This window comes from Colletotrichum gloeosporioides (genome assembly GCF_011800055.1).
Source record: "Colletotrichum gloeosporioides strain Lc1 chromosome Unknown consensus_71, whole genome shotgun sequence".
Taxonomy (NCBI): Eukaryota; Fungi; Ascomycota; class Sordariomycetes; order Glomerellales; family Glomerellaceae; genus Colletotrichum; species Colletotrichum gloeosporioides.
Window position 1 is genome coordinate 62693 of NW_025544716.1, and position 19798 is coordinate 82490.

A 19798-nucleotide genomic window follows, 5' to 3' on the forward strand; every position below is an offset into this window, starting at 1 on the left:
GTTTATGAACAATTTGCCAGTGCCACGTCCTTCGACCCAGAAATGCCACGTATAGCTCACGATACTAACAGATACACACCTGCCATCTTCGTCGACACACTTCATCTTGAGTATTTCGCATACGACCTCGATCCTGATCCTCCGACCATCGATCTTGACCTCTTGTGCGCGAGACAGCCTAGTATAGCCCAACAAGGATGTCACCTCGGACCCGAGCTGTGAGGTGAACCTCGGCTTCAAGGTCAAGCTTGATACCGACCATGAGGCCGGCGTCCTTGAGCTTGCCGTTGTCGTCAACGGGACCCTTGAGGAGGTTTCCTGTGCCAGATTAGAGAGTGAGCTTAACATTGGAGACTTGAGACTTACCGACGGGTCCGTTGGCGGGGCCGGACAAGCCAGGCATAGGGAGGGACTTTCCAGAGTTCTCCTTGTTGGTGTTAGTGGTGTTGAGGGAGTTGTTGGGGTTGCTGGTGCTGAGAGAGTTGCTGGGAGCGGTAGTGTTGCTGGAGTAGCTGGGGTTGTTAGACGCGGAGTTGGTAGAGGAGGACAGGTTGGAGGAGGCAGTGGTGGAGCTGGTCGGGGGGTTGGAGTTCTTGGTACTGGGGGCAAGAATCAATTGGATATGAAAGCAAAACTGGGGCTTGATGGTACTTACGGGGAAGACATTCTGGCGGTGTTCGGTCGAGAACGCGAAGAAGATCGTGAATGGTTTGAAGCGGAGTCGAGGTTGTCGTGAGATCGTTTATGCCACAGCTTGCCTGTATGACGAAGTTGAGGTTTTGGCGGTTGAGTATCTGCGAGCTTGTCTGGTGGTTTCTTGGGCGAAGGACTCTGGCGTTGGTATCTCCAAGCTGATCTGCGATGAGACTGAGGAACTTTGGTGCTGCTGAGGAAAAAGGTAGTCATCTTTGGCGGGAGCTGGCCTCCTCTTTATCCTTTTCCGAGCTTGGTGTTGTGAGACATTTCGAGTATATGTAACTGAAGCTGGTGGACTCCCAAATTTCCCTTCATCCGGACGTAAGGGAGGACCTCTGCTACTGGGATTCTCGACAAGGATGCGCACTCTGTGTACGGTTACTGTGCAATGCCACGGCGGAGATATCTGCAGTGAAAACTCAGCTCCTCGCCCTACCCGACGGATGTTCACCGCAGCTCCCAACAAAAGAAAGCAGGTCCATGCTCGGGGGATGATGCTTGTTCAACCGCCTGCTCGCACTTAAGGTGTCGGGAGAGGCGCGCCAGACACATGGGGCAAATTTGTCAGACACTGGCATAAATCTACGTCCATCGAGCTGCAACGCCCCTCTTGCCGAACGCTACCTCAGAGACAACAAGCACATTTTGCACTTCACACAATGGTCACAGCATTTTTCGTCGCGTTCTCGGCGGCATTCGGCATGGCGGAGGCCATCCGACATACGCAACAGACAGCTAGGAGAAAAGAACATCGCAGTCGGAAGAACAACTTGCTTATCCGGTGCCGCAAATCCACCAAATACTCCCCAGAGCTCGAAGGGAAACATGTAGTTCTCTCCGGAGACAAGGTATCTCCCCTTCCAATCCTTTCGGTTTTCCGAAGTTCACTCGCTTACATCTACATAGCTCTTCGTGGACACAGGAACCGACCCTGACTCGGCGTTCGGCCATCAATTTGCAGGGTACTTCTTGCCGTACCCCGAAGCCCAGTATGCGGGCCTCGTATCGACCATATGCGACGAGCCCCCGATCATGAATTGGATCTACGTGGACAGGGACACGTATGAAGTCAAGTTCGGGACCCGTCCGTACGCGCAACACAACTACAACGGTCCCTTCGACTGCACCAGGCAAGACCACCGGCTCACCTTTGCCAGTTGGGAGGGCTTCTTTGTAGTTGAGAACGACGGCTTCTGGTCGCTGTACTTCGATGTCGAGCAGGACGGGCTAAAGTCGAAACTCGGGGAGGGTTGCCTTGCTTTGGAGGTGGATCTCGTGCGCGTGGAGATGCCTGTCAAGCCAGTGAAGCCTGAAGAGAAGGAGGAGCAGGCCGTGGGCAAAACCTCCGGCGAGGAAGGCAAAGAGAACAACGCTAAAGCGGGAGAGCCTGAGGTGCAGCTCGAGTCACCAGAAGTGGACTGACATGTGGAGAAGGGAGTGACACAAGGGGAGGCGATTCATAGCTTGGCCACCTTGGCAGATGTCGTCCAATCTGGACAGTCGATGTGCTAGGTGAACAGAGAGGACATTGCCTGATCCCAGTTATCCACTCGTTGGATTTGTAAAGCCATGCCAGCCACAATGAATAACGATGAACACGCCCGAGGGTACAGCTTCCTGTGGTAAGGGGCACAGCCGCCGCCGCGACCCCGGATTCCACGCGCCTGGCCCGATCTAGATCCACTCTTACTTGCAGGGCTAATTTTTAGGATCAGATCATCAATGTTGCCCTCGGGAAGACTTTTTTATTACACGTGTACGGGTGCTGCATTGCACACAGGGGCCATTGCAGATCTCCCGCTCGTAGCCCCATCTATCGCGAGCTGAAATCGGACGGAATAGCCCTGTGGGATGGCCGTATCCTGGCGATGATCCTGGGCCAGGCTTCCTTGATCTCGATACCGATACGGCGCAAGCAGGAATTTGCCTTCAATCACTGGTTGTTGAATTCCGTGAGAACCCATTTGCCGAGTTAAGATGCCGGCAGGCTCCTTAGGTGAGCCATTAATGGCGACAGCCCTGCCGTGCGACTATGTTTCACCCTCTGCAAGTCGGCCGACGGCTGCGCCATGGGAAAAGCAATACCAGGCGCCAAACTTGCACACCGGACCCGCAGTGCAAGCGATATTAGGTCTATTGAGCCTGAATTTGCTGTAGAAGTTCTTTAATCACGCCACTTTGGTCAGCCACTTGGCACAATGCTCATAGACTGCGATTCATGATTCCATTGTCTGGTTCGGTGAGAGGGTGTTACATGCTTGGCCAGTGGCAGGTCAGTAGCTGCCAGCGGCCATTTGTAAGACCAATTCAACCTCAATATTTCCAGACACTGTCGCTCTTTTCGTTAAGCTCCGTCCTGTGCCGGATATACCAATTTTAACTTTCCGAGATTTCTCGAGCTGCGTCGACAACCTGGCAAACAGCACTTTGGGGTAAGGTAGCCATGATGTGTTGGCAGAATCCACTCTCAACTCGTGCCCCCACATCAGCCTCATAGGTAGCACACCTAGGTGATGGGATAAACCTAGCGCGCGCGATTGAAACTATTTAGACACACCGAATCAGTCGAGAAGGGTGAGTGGGACCTCACCCGGGCCGGCCCAATGTTCTGAGACTGGAAAGTCTTGGGATTAGTCCTGTGGCTGTTGAATCCTTCAACGCCACCAAGGGCGCCTCTGGCACGCTTCGGGAAATAACCCAATGGGCACATTTGCCTGATCTTGAAGGCAGATGTTCTGGACTAATTGAGAGTATCCAGTAAATATTACTATTTCTCGTGTTTTGATTTGATGGTGTGATCATGGTGATCTGCATACAAATTCCAGTGAAATCGCCAGTTCAACGGCGGACTCGTTCCTTTTCGGCAGATGATAATGCCAAATTCTCCTCTGGAAGGCCAAATCTCCTTCCTCTTTGTAGGCATTGTCCCCAACGGTAGACCGCGGAACGGGTACCGGTTACCGGCTCACCCGGCCCCCTCAGGGACCGGTTCCGAGACGTCGTATGATCAGTGGGGGCACCGGGGCCGCTGTGAGACCCCTGATGTCCACTCCTCGGGATGTCGTGCAGGGAGCCCAAGTTCAATTTCACTGCAGCTAGGGTAAGCTAGGAAAATTTGGGGGAAAAAGTGCAAATCCAACATATCCACCACAGCGCGCGTAACGGGTACACTCTTCGTCATGGAACCCATTCCAATTTTCAAATATCGAGACCGTCGATGTTGGGCCGGAGCCCGGCGACTACCACTCGGTACGCAAGCCCAGCCTGCCCGGGGCTCTCCCCAGCCTCCTCCCCCAACCACACGAGGCCGACATCTTCCGGTGACCCGCCGTGTGATCCTGCAGCTTCCCGTGGTCAGCTCACTCTTCACAACTTTGTGTTCCTGCGGCTATGGTCTATCCTGGTTGGTTGGGCAGCATGTCTCTGGATGTTCCAGCTGTCAATCCGCAAATGGCCGTTCAGTCGGAATCGGCGCACAGCTTGCCCAGAATGTCTTTAGAGGGGTCCATTGACAAATCATTGGGATAGCTTGAGAATGGTCGACGGCCCAGTATTGACGATTGCCAGGTAATGAAACGTGCGAACACGGTACAGCGCAGATATCCGTGGGATGGGCAAATTTTCCCAGAGCCATTTTTGTCCAATGCATCTGTTCTCCGTCTCGAATTGGACTTGTATACGCCCTGCTCGAGATCATGTTGAACTGGAACATATCCGAATGCTTCGGGGGTCTGATTTTCCCGTTGTTGTACTACCTGGTGACTTGGTCTGCCCACGCATCTCGATAGATTCCTTTAGTTGTTTCACTGCAGCCAAGGCACATTGTAATGCATTTCAGATTGTAATCGATGATTAAAAAAGCAGCAGGAATACCAAATTCGATCAACGGACTTTAGTACGCCCGTGATATGGAGCTTCCTTTGCCCGTGAGCACTGCCGTAGCTTGTGGTCATTGCGGGCATAGCCGCCGTCGCGGCCTGTCAACTACCCCACGATCTCCGACACCCCGGTCTAAAACGGGGCCAGCTCCGAACCCCACCATCGGAATGCCACTGTCGATCGCCGGCCCCGCATCCGAAGACGTTGATGTGAGATCTTGGCGGAGAACAGCCCAGCACATAGCGTCGTCTGGGGAAACTGTATTTGAAGGGAAAGAGAATATCTATGAGGAGTAGATTGCATTTGCAAACTGACAAGGGCAACATACACAGTCGAATCTAAAGCCTTGAATATTCCTCAACTCTCCCTTAACTATTTCCCAAGAAGTCCTACAGCATGGACTACCAAGGCAAAATTATAATCGTCACAGGGGCCGCCCATGGACTTGGCCGAGCCGTCGCTGTAGAATTCGCCACAGCCGGCGCCAAAGTCGTCCTGGCAGATATCCAACAAGAGCCTCAGCTAGCCACAGTCGAAGCGCTGAGGCAAGCTGGACGCAAAGCTTGGGCCTTTCAATGCGATGTAGGAAGCGATGAGAGCGTCGCAACCTTTGCAACTGCTGTTCACAAAGACATTGGTATTCCCGACATCATTTACAACAACGCTGTCTTGATCCGATCCGGGGGCATCATTGATCTCGATATGGCCAGCCTCCAGCAACAGGTCAACGTCAACGTCTTCGGATACATCCGCATGGTTCAAGCCTTCCTCCCGGGCATGACTGCTCGTGGAAGTGGATGGATCGTCAATACCGCCTCGCCCAATGGTAATGTGCCCATACCACCCGTGGCAAACAACCTCTTTTCCTACTGCTTGTGCAAGGCAGCCGATATTTCAATGAGTCAATGCATGGCCGTTTCTCTGAAGCCATTGGGTATTGGTGTGAGTGTTGTATTCCCGGATATCACATACACGGAGACAGTAGACTCTTTGTCTGGTACCTCCTCTGATGAATTCCATCAAACCTTCACGTCGTTCTTGAAACAACAAGGGAAGAATGTCGACGTCGTCGGCAAGAAAATTGTGGAAACGCTCCGGGCCGGTGAATTCTTTGTCAATGTCTGTCCGGGATACGAGGAGGCATTGCTCGAGCTAGCGAAGGGCAAAATGGATCCAACGCTGGATTTCTTTGCTGTGGTAAATGGGAGGTCGAAAACCGGATGACCATCCATAGATGCCTTGTCGTCCAGGGAATTTTAATTTCGAGGGCGTTTTCAAGAGAAGTAATGTCCCTGTTTTTGTCGCCCATCCTCTATGTGTCATGACTCAAATTAAGTTGTCTGTTTCAATCATTCCAACATAGTACCTCAGGAATTGTCAACACAGTTCGTGGTTTGGTAATATTGCGGCGGCCATCTAGCATGTAATCAATTCTTAACATCGACCAAAATATCTGCCACCCACTCGAGATGTTGGACAACATGCCAATGAAACAGTCTATTTATCTGTGTGATTCAAAACTAATGGAATGCTAAGCTAAGTTTCGAGATTCAATCAAAGATGAGCGCTTGACTTCGAAACGAAAGTCTTGTCAAAGTCCAAGCCGAGATCCTCCATAACCCTCTTGGCAACCGGGCGGCCTCCGCCCCAAACACCACCACCGGGATGCATGAATGGCCCAGCGAGATACAGTCCCTTCACACCTGGCACTCTATAATGAGCCAAAGCAGGGGTCGGGCGGCTCAATCCCATCTGGTCAGCAGCCATGGAGAGTCCGCAGATATCACCCCGCTGGAAGCTTGGGCTGTCAGACTGATGGTCCGGAGGAGCGACCGCGTGGTAAGAGCGGACGATGTCTGGTGTGAAGTTATCGAGGTACTTGGAGAAGTATGCGAACACTTTCTGCACCCAGTCGTCGCGACGGCGATCCCAGCCTTCCCAGCCGCCGTCTGCGGGCTCGGCCTTGCACATGACCACGCAGTGAAGCAACGACTTCCCAGGTGGGCATCGCGTGGGGTCGGCTGAGCTCACACAGGAAGCACCAATCATTATCTTCTCTGGGAGAAGGCCGAGAGCCATGTCGTCGTAGCTCTTGAGCAAGTCCTTGAGAGTGCCCGGGCAGCAGGTGTTCATGACGCTTCTGTCGGCGAGGGGGCCGGCTTTGAACTTCAGCGGACGTTCAAGAGCTGCGTGGATGACGAATAGGGTGAATTCAGAGACACGTGTCTTCAAGGCGGACGCCGTGACAGACTCTTCCAAGCCGTCGACAAGTTGATCCAGTTTGTGGGGATGAATCTGGCCGATGACAGCTTCTCTCGCCCGCAACTCTCCAAAGCGGGTTCTGACCCCGACTGCACGCCCGTTCTCGGTGACGACTTTAATGACTTCGGTATCCAACTTGATGTCTCCTCCATGATCCTTGATGCATCGAATGACCGACTCGGTAAAAGCCGTTCCAGAACCCTCAGGTACGGCAAGTCCGTATCTGTCGACAAGGCCAAATGCAAGGTACACCATGAGACCAGTACCCTTGGTCGTGGGGTGAGCCAGCTGAATCTCGGTTACAAAGCGCAAGAGAGCCACTTGGAGAATCTCGTTCTTAAAGTACCGCTGAATGATGTCCAAGGACGAGCTAGCCCCGACAGTGGCAATCTCCTCCGCAAAGCCACTGCTAGCAATTTCTGCTGACGTGTCGCGAGGCGGCTCGAACATGGATGGCATCAGCAGATCAGTGATCTTTCGGGATGTGTCGACGAATTTCTCGTATGCGTCCGCGTCCTCGGGAGCGGCCTCTCGAATGGCTTCAACGGTGCGGTGGCGCTCGCGGTAGATGGGAAGGACTCTGTCCTCCATGACGATGGCGTAGCAGGGATCGAGTTGAAGGTAGTTGAGGCCATACTTAGCCTGGAGGCCAAGTTCGTCGTTGGCGATAAGAGGGTTGGCAAGAATCATCTGGTGGATGGCGCTGTGACGTTCGCTGATGAAGCCTTCCTCTGCCATTTGGAGGCCAGCTACACCGCCACCGGCGTAGGATGCTCGCTCGAGCACGAGGACCTTCTTTCCGGCAGCTGCTAGGTATGCAGCAGTGGTAAGGCCATTGTGCCCAGAGCCGACAACAATGATGTCCCAGTCCTTGGACTCGGGCTCAAGCGTAAGCCTTCCTAGCTTTGAGAAATCGGCAGTCATTTTGAAGTGATGGCAAACCTGAAGAGGGGGGATGACCTGGAAAGTTGAAGTTCGCTGAAGTGCTGATAACAGAGAAAGACGAATATGAGATTGAGGAAGGCACTTGAACGACAAAGGCTTACAAGATGACACTTATATGAGTACAATGCCTTCTTGGGCTTTACTGTTGGAGACTTTCGGTGAACTTCATGGACGTCTGCTTTCCGCACTTCTAGAGCCCGATTCTCCGGCACCTACACATCACAACTGATCTCTATGAAAGCTCCACTATCCCCCGCAGTTGATGTAACCAATGGAGGTCAACGTGTTCAGCAGGTCCGACTCGTAAATGCATACTGTCAGAGGCACTTTCAACATCGGCATCGGGCATTAAGCTTAGACCGGGCTGGTCTTACCGCGTTGCATTGCAGGCTCCTTTAGGAACCCCACAACTCCGACGCGAACCTTGTCCCGAGAGTGGGGTTCTGTCATTGAAGATCCCCCGCACGTTCCGAAGCTGTCTCCTTTTTAACTCTGACTTACCCATATTACCCCACAACCTCCGACGGCCATCCTCCCTCTCCGATTCACATCCTTTGGACATGATAACGATTGCTGCCGACACCAACGGTTTTGGTGCGTCTTTAGTTCATCCAAGGCCAAATCCCACAATTCCGACTGTGGGGATGAGCGAGGATGTTGGTCAAGTGCGATGTCTGCAACGCCGAGTTCCGTCGGTCAGAACACCTGAACCGTCACCTTCTCCGACACCTCGGAGTTCGCCCATTCTCTTGTTCTGTCTGCGGGGCGAGCTTTTCGAGAAGGTTGGTCTCGCTCTCCTACGTTGAGGCGTTTTGCGTGGAAGCCTGATGCTCGTCTCACCCTTTCCTGCTGCCTCTGTCCCCAACTCAACTTACTCAGGGGTTCAAGGCTGATGATGCTCTTCTCTCAGAGACTCTCTCCAACGCCATGCACAGAGTCATGTGGATTCCCCCTCGTCAAGGTCCGACAGTGTTGCTCCTGGAAGATCCCGAAGGACATGTGTGTCCAGAGCTTGTCGTGATTGTGCGCGATCAAAACAAAGATGCGACGGGCTGATGCCATGTGAGAGGTGTCAGAACAAGGGCCGCGCCTGCGTATACGCAGGTGAAAGCCGACGAAGTGCTAGCTTCTCGAGTGGAACAACAGTCCAAGGCACCGATCTACCGCATGATAACGATGATTTGACAACCTTCGGGCAATCTTCCGTTCCGCCATGCAATCAAATCGAGACTCATGAGGTCAGTATCGTGACGCTTAAAGTATTGCATGGAGTGACACTCATCCATCGTCACAGGCACCATCTCTTCCAGCACCAGACATCGGAACTATTAGCCAGCCAGTGCCATCGATCAATACGCAGCTACGCCCTGATTGGCCAGAGGCCATGGCACTCGATAGGTTGGACATTCCAACGTGGTCACCCACAAGATGGTGTTTCCCATTCTCAGACGCCCACGCTTGGATAGGAGTTGAGCCATGGCAGAGCATGGCGGCTGACCATGTTCTGCTGGATGATTTCGTCTGTCCTAGTCTATCATATTCAACAGGCGACGGCACCGAGCTTCCCTCAATACCGGAAGTATCTACCACTACTTCGGAACAATCGCCCGCCGCCGACGTACAGACTGCACGTGAGGAAGAAGGTACCAGTCAAACGCCTTCCGAGCCAACGCCAATCCGGGAAGCCCAAAGACCCAATTACACCAACCACACCGAGCTGTCTGCCACATTTGCGGAAGTTCTTGGTAGTCCGTCTGCTTTAGCACGGGACTATTCCAATCCAAACAGCAGCACACACGGCCAACAGCCCAAAACAAATGACTTCGTAACAGCCGGATTAGCCAATCTTTCTCGAATAGCAGGTCTGTCCGCGAACAAAGCCAGTAGACCTGAAGAGGATTGGCACCTCGAAGATTACGACTATGTTCCCACACTGCCTGAAAGAGTCTACGAAACAATTAAGCGCAATTTTGAGATGCTCAACACGGATAGTGGACTTTGCAGGAAGTTCACGGACAAGCAGCTACCCCCGATAACAACCATGAATGCATTCATCCAGTCGTACTTCGAACACTACAGCCATATCTTTCCAATGATTCACCAGCCCACCTTCGATACCGCGAATGTTCATTGGGTTCTCATTCTTGCAGTTGCCGCCATAGGGTGCGGTTTCTCGCAACTAGGAAACACCTGTACAACATTTATCTTGCAAGAATTTCTCCGCCGGTCGGTCAGCCTATGTGTAAGTCGCGTTTCGCTTTTGTTTTCTTTTTCCCTTTTGGTTTTTTTTTTTTTCTTTTTGCGTTACCGGGTCTATGTCTATCAAGGACTCTATATTGATAGGTCAATCCGTTCAGATTGAGCTTGAAACAAACCCGACCCCAGATTTGGAGCTTCATGTTGCTCAATCTGCATTACTCAGTCAAGTCGGCTTGATGTTCTCTGGCAACATGTCTTTTGCGGAGCATGCGCAAAGGAACATGTCTCTCGTACCGACCCTTTGCAAGAAAGCCAATTATTTCGTCGAACATCATCCAAATAACGTTACATCTGGGGGTGGGGGGAGCTGGAAATGGTGGGTTCAAGCAGAGAGCAGAAAGCGCCTTGTTCATCTGGCATGGGTAAGCACATTAGCCAATCTTTTCATAAAGCACCGGGGCTTACCGAACTCACCGATTGGATCAGGTTTTGGATTGTCAACTTGTCTCCTTCTTCGATCTCGCCCAAACAATACTGTTAGACATGTTGCAGCTATCCATGCCGTCACATGATGAGCTATGGGCAGCCACCACGACTGATCAGTGGTCTATACTCTACTCAGAATATGGTAAGGGCGCGTCTAAAAGCAGCCTATACATTCGCATTCTTATTGCTAATTTATACACGGACAGCATCCAAGAAATCCAAGTCACTTCGACATGAACTGGATATTCTTTATCAACAGAAAGAAACACCGGTAGGAATCACGAATCTCAACCTATTACTTCTCACCCTCGGTATATACCGCGATGCACCCAACCAACAAGCCGCAATTCAACGTCTCGATATTCTTCGGTCGGCTGAAGGCATCGGGTCACCTACTGATACCTTCAAATCACTTATAAACCAACACTACCATGCTCTCAGCCTCTTATCGCATTTTCCCCTGAGGCAGCTCAATTCATTCTCTGGGTGGCGAATAAGCCCGACCATAAGGCAAACAGTGGACCGCAAGCTATCTATCTGGTTAGAAGAGAATGAGGCTAAAGCCAGAATTGTCGTGTATCATGCCGCCAAGCTACTCAGCTGGCTCCGAGATCATCCGACCAACAGCCATCATGAGCCCATGGCTCTTCTAACCGGAACACTTGCGCTGTGGATGTTCACAGCTCTAGGCAAGCATAACAAGGCCGACTCGTCGTCCCGATCTCTACTGCAGTCTAGCCCCGCATCAGATGGGACTCCGAAGCTTGTTACTCTCAGACTCGACAAAGAGATTGAAGAGGAGACGCTCGTGAAATGGACCTCAGGAGATCGAGGTATGAGGCCCTATATGGGGGGTGTTGGATCCTTGATCGAGCAAGGTGCCTCGAGGCGACTGGTCCAAGAAAGCCAACGAATTTTTTCATTGCAGACAGGGTGGTCTTTGAGCATTGCTATAGGTATGGTGGTACGGGCACAGTACAAGAACAACAGACGGGGAAAATAGGCGGCATTTTGAAGACGCGATGTAAATTCCACCGACTACACGAGATGCTAAGCTGAATGTGTCCCCTCGAAAAAGCCATACAAAGCGCCACCCTTTAATCACTTTCACCTTTCTCAACCACGCGGTTTTCCTTTCCAACGATTCCGAACGACTTCTCCGCCGCCAAAGAGATAGGAAGGTTGGAAAACAGCGTGCTGTGTTTGCTTTCGTCATTGATAAAGGCGACGGCCGCTTCGCGGGTTGGAAACCAATACTGCTCCATCAGCTCAGTAGATGACCAATCTGTTTCGGCAAAGGGGGTGCCTTTGAAGAACGTAACAAGATCGGAAGGCGTAACGGGTCGGTTAGCCACGTATTGCAACAAGTCACTTCCAGTCCCAATCTTCTTGATCTTTGCAATACGGCTTGCCAGGCCTTCTTCACTCAGTGCTTGAGCGCCATTCCTAGCGAGGAAGACTTGCAAGATTGTAGCCGTGCTTCCTCGCTTCTCAAAACCAGTCAGATCGAACGGGATCTCTTCGACAGCTTTGCTGAGAACTCCAACTTGGGATGCCTCATCGGCAAATTTGTGACTGCCTGCAGATGCCTTGTACTCTGGGGCTTGGAAAGACTGGTACAGGTCATCGAGAGATGTCCATTCCAGTGTGGAAGCCATGTCCCAAGGAGGGTGGCCGCCATTGGGCAGCTTGTCGATGGGCTCGTGCGGAATGGCGATGACCTGAGTGTACTTCCGAAGGATGGGGACTGCGGCCGCGATTTGGGTCGTCATCGCTGCGTGTACGCCCACGTACTCTTGCAAAAACTTGGAATCTTCCCATCCTGGGATCTTGCGGCCGGCAATGGTCATTTTAATCAAGCCGTTTGGCTTGCTGGGTGAGCTGAGGTTTGTCATTTTCGATGTTTGGTGTTAGGTTGTTCTGATTTGGGTGATATGTTCAGTGTCGACGAATAGGCTTGCAAGGTAGTGATGATAAGACAATTGCTTGACTTCGAAGGTAAAGTAAACTTATAGTGCCAGTTCTTCTATCAAGGTAAGACGCCATGCACGGTCGATCTTCCGCAACTTGCCCACTCCCCCACGAGCGGCAGCCGGAAGCCCCGGGACGGGACGGGATCCGTGGGGTATGGGGTATGATGCGGGGCGTGGGGCCGATGCTGTTTTAGCTTCGGCACTGCACTCCGGCATGTGTGCTTGTAATTACTTAAGCGGCCAGTGATCTTGGAACCTGAAGCTGGATTCTGCTACATAACTAAGAAAGCTCGTCATTGGTCAATTGTCGCAACTCTTCCTCCGCCTTGTTGACCTCGTCCCAGCTGTAGTACCCATCCGACTTCTCCCGCGGGACCCCCTCAGCCAGTTCGTGCCAGAAATGAACCCTGTCCGGAAACCAATACTTCGCCATCTTGCAGACCTCCAGAATGTAAGGCTCAGCTGGAGCTGTGAGGCACCCGCTCACCTTGGAGCTGAAACGAAGGAAATAGTTGCATCGATCTGCGTCAACTGGCATGCGGGGTATTTCGCCGACGAGGAAGCTCAAGTTGTAATTGGTACCAAAGTGGGAACCAGACTCCGTCGCTATGTCCAGGACACTCCCTTCTGGGTGGCTACTGTCGTCGTCGTAGACGTTTTCGTATTTGAGAATGATACTGCGTATGAGAAATCCGTACCTCTCGATATTGCTATCAGTGGCTTCTAATCGAGGATAGATATCAAATCCGCAGCCGAAGCCCATTGCTACTGACGTCGCCTCACGTTTGGCGACTTACTGGAAGATGTAAATGATTTTGATTACAATGATGAAACAGTCCGTGGAGGTCTGGGTACTTATCATTTCGAGCCCTGCATGTGACTATCAAATTACCTCGCCTGATGACGGCATTATTTGTTGTTAATTAGTGGTTACGCAGTACGTTTTGGTGCTATAGTTCAAGTCTAAGCATGGAAAATAGGTTCGATTGGTCCAGGTTAAACCGTTAAATTGACAGCTATGTTGTCTAACGACTTATTTGCTGGTTCATATGTGAATATTCAAAGCATGAGGCACATTTTGAGTTCCTTCCTCACTGATGGGCCTCCTGCATGGGAGTCACTTCTACCGCTAGATAACGTCGCACTTCGTATCTGGCTGGCTGAACACCGCAGCAACGCTCATTCTAGTCACCACATGGCACTCAGCCCCAGATACTTTCTCCGTCTTTTTTCCAGAACATACGTCCACTTTTCCCTCCATCCAGCCTAATCATTTGACCGTTTGTGGACGCTGACCATCTGTGACTTGCGAGAATCAGACACTGTCTGGCAACGTCTTCGGCATCTACGGGCCTCTTCGAAGCCACCGTTGCCTCCGACTCAATCCACTTAGTAGACCCTGTCTTGTCGTCCGCACATTCGCTGCGAAACATAGGCGTGTCAACAGCGCCCGGGCAAATCGCATTCACTCTCGCTTTGGGGTTGATTCTCACGGCGTCGGGAGCTAGAGATAACATAAGGCCATATTGAACGGCTGACTTGCTGGCGGCGTAGTCCGGATTGCCTGGCACGCCCATGATACCGGCCTCCGAACCGATAATTATGAGCGAGAAGTTCTTCTCGCTGTCCGAGTTGAAGAGGCTCAAGCCATCTATTCGTGAAATATGGCTAAGCCAGGTTTTTGCAGAAATAAACGTGCCAGTCACGTTCTACGAATCAATTGTCAGCCATCTGCCGCAATGCTGAACAGCCCTGGTGAACTTACGACATCAAGGGTCTTCCTGAACTGTTCAGCAGACATCTGCGTGATGGATGCGTGATGTTTGACGAAACTCAGGTCAAGAGCGGCGGCACAGACACACACCGCGGGCCAAGCCCCAAATCGTGAACAGACTGATGCCCAGGCGTCAAAAACTGACTTCTCTTCTGTTGTATCGCACTGAAGCCACAAGAGATTCTTGTGCTCCCTTTCAAACTTCCGATGATCGATGTCGAGCGCGCCGACGAAGCAGCCAGCGCTCAAGAACGCTTCAACGATGACTTGGCCGATTTGACCGGCTGCCCCGGTCACCACAACGATGGTCCCTTCAAGGCCGAGTCCAAGATCCATTGCGAAGGATTGGGTTAGCTAGATTCACTCAGGTCTGATATGTTGTCAATTGAGAAATAGACAAGAAGGTAAAAGCGAGCTGTGGAGGCCGTAGAGAGACTATCAAGATAAGGTCCAGCCTGCAGGATGCGGGGATGTCACGTGTTGAGGACATGATCGACAGGCAGAAAGAGTGTGAAGACAGTGCCATCATGAGAAATTACTTGAGAACAAGATTGAATAAGGACTTGTGCTCTGGTACGAAAATTAGTTATACACATAAACACTATGGGTTGACGGCAAACACCATGTACAAGGCTCACCAGCCTCCCACTATTGATCTGCGACCGGCAAAAGAATACACAAAATTCTCATGCGACGGTCTATAAAACGTAGCAGTGGTCTACTTCGTAATTCACAATATCAATACACATGACAACGGTGCCAGACCGTGTCATTCTATCCTAGTATCTATGATAATATGCATGAAACAACAGCAACCCCCCATCATGCATCTCCGACCAGCAGATCCTCTATTCCCTGGATGTTATCACCCGGGATGTGTGTTCAGATGCTACTCGGCCATGCAAACGATCTCGCGCTCACCCATGCTCATGAGATCTCCCTATGCTTTTTTTTAATGTCGATCACTTACCAAAGGAACCGGCTCGATGGAAGCGGCTGATGCAACCGAGGGACAGACGACGTCGGCAAAAGTCTAACGGGACGGCAACAGAAAGGGAGTACGAGAGTAAATCGGTCGTTTCGTTAATCATTAAATGGTCAAGACGATTGTACGAATCTAATCTGACCATTGTCCGCGATCGGACTGTTCATTAAAAAACCCGCCTTAGCATTACTGTTCCCAAACCAATGAAAGATAGAAAGTGTGTGTGCATATGTCGGAATCGGATCAACTGTGCATGGTTCTGTTCCTTACATGGTGCCGTTGACGGCGCCCTTGCGGGCGTTGGCGGCGTCGAAGAGGCCTTGGATATCCACCTGCCACTGCGCGAGGTCGGGGCGGAGGACGCGACGGTCGTAGGTGACCAGGCCGTTGACTTCACCCTCGACGTCGCTGGTCTGGGTCCAGACGCCGCCGCTGCAGGCGAACATCTCGACTTGCTCGCGGAACTCTCGGAAGAGGACGCGCGCGCGGTAGTTGTATGCCTCGAGACTCTCGTTGATCTCGTACGTGCCGTTGATGGTGTCGATCGCCTGTTGGACGTTCCAGAGACTGCACGCATTGTTAGCTTGAAATCCTTGGGCTTGTTCAAGAGGAGGACATACTGCTCAATGGAAACGTTGTGACCGATTCCACCGAACTCTCCCTGGAAACCGATGCGCGACTTATCGTATGGGGACGAAGCCAACGAGTAGAAAGGAGTTCCGCATTGAGGGTTGGCGTAGTGGTGGTTGTCCGAGAAGTCACCGAAGCCATGGTCATACCAACCGCTGTTGGCGTTGATCAGTCTGGTGGGGTCAATGTCACGAACGATTTCGGTAAGCTTGTCCTCGGGGTGAGGAGCGTTCCTAAGCTGGCCCCAGCCCTCATTGTAGATGGTCTGCGGTAACATGTTAGTGAGGGGAAGGTTTAGATGAAGCGACCGGACGCACCCAGGTGACAATGCTGGTGTAGCTCTTGTGCTCCTCAATCATGAGCTGCAGCTGGCGCTCAAACTCGGCTTGCTGCTCAGCGTTGGGCAGACGCGCAGAGTTGGCAGTCAAGCTCGGCATGTCCTGGATGACGAGCAAGCCGATCTCGTCGCAGGCGCGGTAGAACAGATCCGGCTCAATCTTGATCTACAGATTGTTAGCATTGGTCACCGAGGTCACTGAGTTTTGACAGGGCTCAACTCACATGCTTGCGAACCATGTTCATGCCGAGGTTCTTCAACACCTTCAGGTCATAGACCATGGCCTCGTAGGTAGGGGGCGTGTGGAGTCCATCAGGCCAGTATCCCTGGTCGAGGGTACCGAACATGAAGATGAACTCGCCGTTCAAAAGGGGTCGCTTGATGCCCTCAACGATACCAGTTGAAATGGTGCGGAATCCAGTGTAGCTGTGGACCACATCGCTCTCGCCCAGCCTGACAGTCAGGTTGTACAAGTTGGGAGTCGATGGCGACCAGACCTTTGGCTGAGACACTTGGAAAGTGAACTCCTCGTCGGAACCTCCTGTTCCCTCTCCAATGGTGTTTCCATCCTTGTCCAGAACGGCAATCTTAACCTCAGAAGATGAGCTGGAAGAGCTGTGAACAGTAACAGTCACTGCGCGGGTGGTCAGCGATGTCGCATTTTGACTTGTGCTTTGGGTGTTACTCACCATTGCCATTGTGGTCGGCAGCGAGATCCAGTTTCGTGATGTGATTGACAGGCGCGCTCTCCAACCAGACAGTTTGCCAAATGCCGGAGCAGGCTCGGTAAAAGATATGCGATGGGGTTCTGGTCTGCTTGCCAATCGGAATAACGTAGCCATCCATGTCCGTCGGGTCATGGACAAACACCAACCTTCACGCCGCGTGTTAGCAATCAATTGGACCACGCAAAGAAGTCATTTGCACTCACAAGGTGTTTTCTTCGCCTTGGTTGATGTACTGCGTCGCATCAACCGTGTAGCGGAAGTATCCTCCACGGTGGAAGCCAGCCCTCTGGCCATTGATGAACACGGTCGCCTCGTAGTCAACGGCCTCAAAGTTGAGCAGGACAGACTGGTTGCCCCAGTTGTTGGGAACATTGAACTTTGTCGCAAACCACATGTGCGTGACGTCGAGCTCCTGGATACCGGAGATGGCGCTCTCAATGCACGACGGGATCAACACCTCCCGGTCGAGAGTGCTGCCCGACGGCGGGTGGTTGACATCGGCGGCTCCGGCCGCGGCCTGGTAGGTCCAGATTCCGTTCAGGTTGAGCCACTTGTCGCGGCGAAGCTGCGGGCGCGGGTGATCCGGCCACGGGCTCGTTCCGACCTGGCTCGTCCAGTCCGTGTCTAGGGGTGGCGTCTGCAGCTTGTAGGGCTCCGCGGGCGTGTCAGACTGGGCGTTGGTGGTGACTGAGAGGGTCAGCGCCGCCAACGCGGACGAGAGGATTGTCCGTGAGAGATGCATGTTGGCACGACCGAAGGATGAGGTCGCAGGTTGCTGCAGGTCTCGGTCCCAAAAAGCCGTTCGACGAGGAGGAAGAGCACAGCTGGAGGAAGAAAGGTAAAAAAGAACGAAAGCAAGATGCAGCAGCAGCGGTGAACAAGAGGGGTCCCAGCGTAAAGGGGGAAGCTCCTTCTATACCTGCGCGGAGAAATCCTAATATTTTTAACTTTTTCCCAATGTCGGGACGAGCGTTGACGTTCAACTGACTTATATTTGTTCCGGGGGAAGCCCGTTTTACAAAGGTGCGGCAGGTCGCATAGCCTCTGCACATCAAATTCCCCACACTCGACTTGGCCGGACATCTCGGCATTGAGTCAAGCTGGATTGGCGTCTGACTGTGAGAAACGAGGCAAACGTTTCCAAAGTTCCGTTCCTCCTCGTCTTTCGTCCTTCCTCTGTCCTCTGCCGGGGTCTCGTTGACTGTAGTGTAGTGACGTGCCATGTAATGTTGCGTGCTCGACCGCCAGCCGATGCTGCAGGCTGCGGGTTCCCCGCACAAGAGAAAATTGGCGGTCGCAATTGTTCACTTTCCCATGTCTTGGCCGCGGCCTTGGCCGTGGAGAAGGGAGGGGGAGGATGAGGAGGGGAAAAGGCGGCCTGCCTTAGTGCTACGACGCCGTGTTGGTCGCGCAGATTGGTGGATTGCATGTGAGTAACGGACATCTAAATAAGCACCAAGCACTCTTCCGCTTCATCGTGCGATATCACTCGTTGCAACCAAGCAGCACGTGGAGTCGTTCGATGGACGCACAAGGGAGCTGCATGATGCGGTCATCTGGGAGAGAGGGGGTTGTGAATGGCAGGCCACCCGACCCAGGCCGATCTGTCTGTTCTACGAGAAGAAGTCCGTAAGCTTGGGATAGTCAGGCTGACATCTGGCTGCGACCTTGACGGAAAGGGGAATTGAGAGGCGGCAAGTGTTGACCGTCTTGGGTTCGCGGCTTCGTGCTGGGGCGGTCCCTTTTCCCATAACCTAAAAGGTTCCCGGCCAATATTAACAGGGCGCAGCCACAGACAGAAATATCTGGGCCTTAATTATGATGCGCTGTTGGGATGAAGGAATGATCGACAGGTCCTTTGGCTAGGGGAAACCGTAACGCTACACGCGCCCGGTTTTTTGACAACGCCAACTGTCACCGCCGGATTGAAAAAGCAACATCGACTGTCAAGGTTCAAAGAATCCTTCCCCCATTCTTCCTCGCCTCCATTTCGCTTCCATGTAGGTCATCGGGCATCTCCACTGAGAACGGCAGTACTCCAGCCAAGAGTCATGTCCCTCCTGGCCGTTCATGATGCGGGGAAGCGGCAGATTCACCGAGCCTATCCGACTGGCTCTTGTGTCTTTTCTCGTCGCGGGAGGGGCTGAACCTTGTTTTAATCCCCCGACCGTGCATGCGGGGATAGCTGCTCTAGATCGACGGGAATGCCTTATTTCCTTTTACCGGCAGGGCCAGAATGGCTTGGGCCTTTGCAACGGCCATTCACCTGATCATGAATCCTCCTAAGCGATCCAATAATTACATCCAGAGAAAAACGATCATCGCGATCCGGTGTACTTGTGGACTTCACGTGGATGTATGTCTCTTGGGATGTCTTGCCTGTATGTCTCGCTTTTCTTTCGTTCCTGGAATCGCCGACATGATTCCTGGCGGGAAGGGCGATGAAAGGACCGAGGTGCATGACTCTGGCAAACCTTCACAAATGAAATGCCTGCACTGGACAAGGTCATGGGCATGTTCAATCTCTCTCGCTGCAACCTCAGATCCCCGCTCCATGCTGCCCCGAACCAGTTTGCTTGACATGTCATTATTGTCATTTTATAACTGCGGTGCAGGCGTAGTACGGACGAACGCGCGAGGTCGCAATTAAGTCCTTCTATTGATGGCACTTTGAAATCGAAGTCAATTGTAGAAATAAACAGTTTGCACCAAATGATCAGTCAACGTCATGTCACATTGCGACATCCATCACGAAAAAGGCTGCCAAGCCAAACGACTCTCATACTTCGACTTGACCTATTTGTATCAGTGCGCGTGGATCTTTCAGCGACCGCCGCCACCATCGTCAAAATTCTCCCGAAAACCTAGCTACCGAAGCCTTCGCATCTGTCAAGATCTTCGAGC

General features: G+C 52.3%; 8 protein-coding genes across 8 annotated transcripts; 3 read left to right on the forward strand and 5 right to left on the reverse strand.

Moving 5' to 3' along the window:
• Nucleotides 1-178: 178 nt before the first annotated feature.
• Nucleotides 179-666, reverse strand: GCG54_00010200 (uncharacterized protein; the record flags this gene model as incomplete). Its single annotated transcript, XM_045410130.1, has 3 exons — nucleotides 179-318; nucleotides 367-599; nucleotides 656-666. The coding sequence occupies 3 exons, from the start codon at nucleotides 664-666 to the stop codon at nucleotides 179-181; spliced, it is 384 nt and encodes a 127-aa protein (XP_045260085.1).
• A 689-nt stretch (nucleotides 667-1355) lies between these two features.
• Nucleotides 1356-2118, forward strand: GCG54_00010201 (uncharacterized protein; the record flags this gene model as incomplete). Its single annotated transcript, XM_045410131.1, has 2 exons — nucleotides 1356-1544; nucleotides 1603-2118. The coding sequence occupies 2 exons, from the start codon at nucleotides 1356-1358 to the stop codon at nucleotides 2116-2118; spliced, it is 705 nt and encodes a 234-aa protein (XP_045260086.1).
• Nucleotides 2119-4971: 2853 nt separating this feature from the next.
• Nucleotides 4972-5799, forward strand: GCG54_00010202 (7-alpha-hydroxysteroid dehydrogenase; the record flags this gene model as incomplete). Its single annotated transcript, XM_045410132.1, has 1 exon — nucleotides 4972-5799. The coding sequence occupies one exon, from the start codon at nucleotides 4972-4974 to the stop codon at nucleotides 5797-5799; it is 828 nt and encodes a 275-aa protein (XP_045260087.1).
• A 330-nt stretch (nucleotides 5800-6129) lies between these two features.
• On the reverse strand, nucleotides 6130-7761 carry GCG54_00010203 (uncharacterized protein; the record flags this gene model as incomplete). Its single annotated transcript, XM_045410133.1, has 1 exon — nucleotides 6130-7761. One exon carries the CDS (start codon nucleotides 7759-7761, stop codon nucleotides 6130-6132), a length of 1632 nt encoding a protein of 543 aa, XP_045260088.1.
• Nucleotides 7762-8837: 1076 nt separating this feature from the next.
• Nucleotides 8838-11470, forward strand: GCG54_00010204 (uncharacterized protein; the record flags this gene model as incomplete). The annotated part of the gene is made up of 5 exons (XM_045410134.1): nucleotides 8838-9180; nucleotides 9231-10024; nucleotides 10110-10403; nucleotides 10468-10609; nucleotides 10674-11470. 5 exons carry the CDS (start codon nucleotides 8838-8840, stop codon nucleotides 11468-11470), a joined length of 2370 nt encoding a protein of 789 aa, XP_045260089.1.
• A 94-nt stretch (nucleotides 11471-11564) lies between these two features.
• GCG54_00010205 (uncharacterized protein) lies at nucleotides 11565-12362 on the reverse strand (the record flags this gene model as incomplete). The annotated part of the gene is made up of 1 exon (XM_045410135.1): nucleotides 11565-12362. One exon carries the CDS (start codon nucleotides 12360-12362, stop codon nucleotides 11565-11567), a length of 798 nt encoding a protein of 265 aa, XP_045260090.1.
• Nucleotides 12363-12720: 358 nt separating this feature from the next.
• GCG54_00010206 (15-hydroxyprostaglandin dehydrogenase [NAD(+)]) lies at nucleotides 12721-14550 on the reverse strand (the record flags this gene model as incomplete). Its single annotated transcript, XM_045410136.1, has 3 exons — nucleotides 12721-13208; nucleotides 13684-14149; nucleotides 14206-14550. The coding sequence occupies 3 exons, from the start codon at nucleotides 14548-14550 to the stop codon at nucleotides 12721-12723; spliced, it is 1299 nt and encodes a 432-aa protein (XP_045260091.1).
• A 915-nt stretch (nucleotides 14551-15465) lies between these two features.
• On the reverse strand, nucleotides 15466-17636 carry GCG54_00010207 (Beta-galactosidase; the record flags this gene model as incomplete). The annotated part of the gene is made up of 6 exons (XM_045410137.1): nucleotides 15466-15766; nucleotides 15820-16094; nucleotides 16147-16332; nucleotides 16391-16800; nucleotides 16856-17040; nucleotides 17098-17636. 6 exons carry the CDS (start codon nucleotides 17634-17636, stop codon nucleotides 15466-15468), a joined length of 1896 nt encoding a protein of 631 aa, XP_045260092.1.
• Nucleotides 17637-19798: the final 2162 nt, after the last annotated feature.